The sequence below is a fragment of the Cyprinodon variegatus genome, unplaced genomic scaffold (assembly GCF_000732505.1).
Source record: "Cyprinodon variegatus isolate N-32 unplaced genomic scaffold, C_variegatus-1.0 Scaffold24, whole genome shotgun sequence".
Lineage (NCBI taxonomy): Eukaryota > Metazoa > Chordata > Actinopteri > Cyprinodontiformes > Cyprinodontidae > Cyprinodon > Cyprinodon variegatus.
Genome location: NW_015150477.1, coordinates 1,754,621 through 1,758,711, shown reverse-complemented (window position 1 = coordinate 1,758,711; position 4,091 = coordinate 1,754,621). Strand labels below are relative to the sequence as shown.

At 52.7% G+C, this 4,091-nt stretch overlaps 1 protein-coding gene across 1 annotated transcript in view; it reads right to left on the bottom strand.

Moving 5' to 3' along the window:
• The window catches only part of fam57b (family with sequence similarity 57 member B), a 5,852-nt gene extending 2,151 nt beyond the window's left edge, over positions 1-3,701 (bottom strand). Inside the window, exons 1-4 of the mRNA XM_015393791.1 lie at positions 3,425-3,701; positions 2,546-2,771; positions 690-785; positions 243-352 (exon numbers count right to left, since the gene is read on the bottom strand). Of these exons, the coding sequence (XP_015249277.1) occupies positions 243-352; positions 690-785; positions 2,546-2,771; positions 3,425-3,483 (491 nt within the window). The 5' untranslated portion in view covers positions 3,484-3,701. The remainder of the gene's footprint in view (positions 1-242; positions 353-689; positions 786-2,545; positions 2,772-3,424) is intronic.
• Between the last annotated feature and the right edge of the window lie 390 nt (positions 3,702-4,091).

Genomic DNA, 4,091 nt, shown 5'->3' with positions numbered 1-4,091 from the left:
GGAATCTGACGCAGGATGAGGAATCTGGGGGAGGATGTGGAATCTGACGCAGGATGTGGAATCTGGGGGAGGATGTGGAATCTGGGGGAGGATGAGGAATCTGGAGGAGGATGTGGAATCTGGGGGAGGATGTGGAATCTGGGGGAGGATGTGGAATCTGGGGGAGGATGTGGAATCTGGGGGAGGATGTGGAATCTGGGGGAGATGCTGGAGCAGTAATGGATCCTGGCTGTGATGTTTACCTGCTGTAGGCCAAGTAGAGGTACGGGAAGAGCAGCACCCTGCAGCTGAAGAAGCTGAGCAGCATGAAGACTCCGTTCACTTTGTGCAGCACCGAGTTCTGCTTCTGGTACTGATGAGACACAAGAACCAACAGTCAGAACTGGACGGAACCAGCTTAACCACAACAATGGAAACCAGACCTAAGAGGTGGAGGAACAGGAAGGTTCTGGAAAAACGGGTCTCCTGAAAGTCGGAAGACAAATTCTGATCCTTTTTCTTTGCAGCTGCAGAAAATCTGAATTCAGAAAAGTTCTGGTCTCAGTCGGGAACATTTTCTCTCTGGTTCTGGTTAAACCGGTTTCAAACCCAGATCTGACGCAGGACCAGTTAAAGCAATCTGGATTACTCAGACCCTCATCCACCTTCTAGGACGGCTCTGGATCAGATCCAGAACCCTGACAGATTACCTGGATCAGAACTTTTCCCAGACAGACGGAGGGCGTGCTGAGTTCAGCCAGGAACAGGACTCCCTGGAAGTAATCCCCTTTACCCCGGCGCCACAGCTGGAGGAGAGAAGAAGAATTGGATTAGACTCAGCAGATCGGACCTTTACTGGACCTTCTCTAGAAGCAGAACATCTCTTCATTGAACTTAATAAATGGATGTAAAAAGAATCAGAACCAAAGGAAATTAATGAGCTGTTTAATGTGCAGGACGTTCAGATGGCGCCACCTGCAGGCTGGAAATGTAACAACATCCCCGCCTCTATCAGCTACAGGTTCTGAGGGGTCACTAACTGGGACTGGGACCCGGAGGGGCCCAGGTTAGCAGAACCTCTGTTCTCCACCGGTTCTGGGTCGGGATCAGTTTGGGAACTGAGCTCCAGAAGCAGAACCGCTTTCACAGCAGGACTTTGATTCATTTCTGGGTTCAGATCCGATTGTCTTTGTTGACTCGTATCTGAACCGAGTTAAACTGGTTTCCTGGTTCTGCTTGGACCTGTTCTGGACCTGGTTTCCAGTTTAAGTGGTTCTAGTTGGGTTTGAAGCTGGTTAGGTTCCCACAGGTTCTGATCAAATGGACCGGTTCTGAACTTCAAACTCTGTAGGGATGGATCAACCAGAACATTTAACCGGTTTGGACCTGAACTGTGCTTTGGACATTTTTGGTTCTGGTTTAATGAAAGAATGGGACTGACCGGGTTTTCGGCTGGTTCTGAACGGGTTTTCGGCCGGTTCTGACTGGGTTTGGTTTTCGGCCGGTTCTGGCCGGGTTTTTGGCCGGTTCTGACCGGGTTTGGTTATCAGCCGGTTCTGGCCGGGTTTGGTTTTCGGCCGGTTCTGACCGGGTTTGGTTTTCGGCCAGTTCTGACCGGGTTTGGTTTTCGGCCGGTTCTGACCAGGTTTGGTTTTCGGCCTGTTCTGGCCGGGTTTTCGGCCGGTTCTGACCGGGTTTGGTTATCAGCCGGTTCTGGCCGGGTTTGGTTTTCGGCCGGTTCTGACCGGGTTTGGTTTTCGGCCTCTTCTGACCAGGTTTGGTTTTCGGCCGGTTCTGACTAGGTTTTCGGCCGGTTCTGACTGGGTTTTCGGCCGGTTCTGACTAGGTTTGGTTTTCGGACGGTTCTGACTGGGTTTCCGGCTGGTTCTGGCCGGGTTTGGTTTTCGGCCGGTTCTGACTAGGTATGGTTTTCTGCCGGTTCTGGCTGGGTTTGGTTTTCAGCCGGTTCTGACTAGGTATGGTTTTCGGCCGGTTCTGACTGGGTTTGGTTTCCGGCCGGTTCTGGCTGGGTTTGGTTTTCAGCCGATTCTGACCGGGTTTGGTTTTCGGCCGGTTCTGAACGGGTTTGGTTTTCGGGTGGTTCTGACCGGGTTTTCAGCCGGTTCTGACTGGGTTTTCGGACGGTTCTGACCGGGTTTTCGGCCGGTCCTGACTGGGTTTTCGGCCGGTCCTGACTGGGTTTTCGGCCCGTTCTGACCGGGTTTTCGGCCGGTTCTGACTGGGTTTTCGGCCGGTTCTGACCAGGTTTTCGGCCGGTTCTGACTGGGTTTCGGTTTTTGGCCGGTTCTGACCAGGTTTGGTTTTCGGACGGTTCTGACCGGGTTTTCGGCCGGTTCTGACTGGATGTTGGAGACATTTTGGACTGAGGTTCTGTTCCTGTTTTAACTTGAAACAGGTTTAAACTGGTTTTTAATCTTTCTGAGAGACCTGGTCCAGAGTAAGACCTGGTGGACTGGTTCTGGACTCAGCTGGGTCCATTGTTAGTTGTGATGGTGTTGCCGGAGGAGCAACCCCTCCCTCTCAGATACTGCGTTGCCAAAGTTACCAGAGAAGCAGGGCAGCAGAAGGCAACCATGAAGACGTGATGCAGAACCATCAGCACCTCCCTGCGCATGAAACCCCACAGCGCCGCCCGCAGCGAGTTGCTGTTTGGCACCGCCTCCTGGTGACCTTTGACCTGCAGCTTGTACCAGTAGCACAGGAACATGGCGAAGATGTCGTAGGCGAAGTAGGGCGTGGCGAACAGGATGTAGGACTCTGTGAGCCAGTGTCTGAGGAGGAGACGCAGCAGATGTTTGAGATCTACTAGAACCAAGGAGACAAACCTCCAGTTTCCTGCTCAGACCCTCCATCCCATCCAGCCTGGAACTGGTCCCTCCCTGATTCTGGACTCAGGACAGGAACTGGTCCCTCCCTGGTTCTGGACTTGGGACAGGAACTGGTCCCTCCCTGGTTCTGGAACTGGTCCCTCCCTGGTTCTGGACTCGGGACAAGAACTGGTCCCTCCCTGGTTCTGGAACTGGTCCCTCCCTGGTTCTGGACTCGGGACAAGAACTGGTCCCTCCCTGGTTCTGGAACTGGTCCCTCCCTGGTTCTGGATTTGGGACAGGAACTGGGATCCAGACTGAGGCCCCTCCAAGTCCTGGTCCGGCCCGCTGGAACCGGGCGGAACCTTCAGCTTTTAAATCTTGGAACTGGATTCAATCCTCTGAAGCTCTGATCTCCTGCAGGGACCTAAAATCTCCCCGAATCCCTTGCAGCTCTGCGGCTCATTTGATAAACAAATATGACTGGAACCAGTGCTCCACTTTGACTGGGAAATCAGAGCCGTTTCCCAGCATGCTCAGCGAGGAGGATTACTGCCAGCAGCTGCAGCTCAGATTAATCCTAGGTTGGTAATTAGATTACAGTGCAGCATCCTTACCTGTCCTCCATGATGTCCCTGCAGGACGAAGCGATGATCCAACCAGCCGACGAGGCCATGACAGCCTGCAGAGACGACACCAGACTGGGAGGACAGGGACAGACTGGTTAGACTGGGAGCTCAGCTCAGTTCATCTCTTTATGGCAGGAATTCAAATGTTCAGTTATTGTTTTGTTTCCTGTGGTTTATCCATATTTAATCTGCTTCATCTGATCAGAACTTAAAGCGTTGGATGTTTCTGAGGAGCCCTCTGATTGGTCCATCTGGGTTCAGTCTCTCATCCTCTGATTGGTTGCTGGTGCTGTAGCCATGGAGATGGTTTCCTCTCCAACAGAAAACCATCCATCCTACCTGGACCTCCACCCAGAACCCAGGAGAACCTTCTAAAGAGTTCTCAGGTGGATCTAAAGAAGCCCTTCAGAACCGGGTCCCCTTTGGGTCCCAGCAAAACCCAGAACCAGAGTTCCCAGTTAGACAGACCTCATGATGTCTCAGAGGTCTGTGTCTGCAGCAGAGGAGTCAAACTGTGGTGTTAAACTGGTCCCAGTGGTTCTGACCCGATGGGAACGATGGGCGGCGCCACTACAGGTTCTCCCCCCACAGTGGAAGGTTCTCACCTTCTAACTCTGTAAACCACAGCATGGAACATCGGACCGTTTTATTGTCA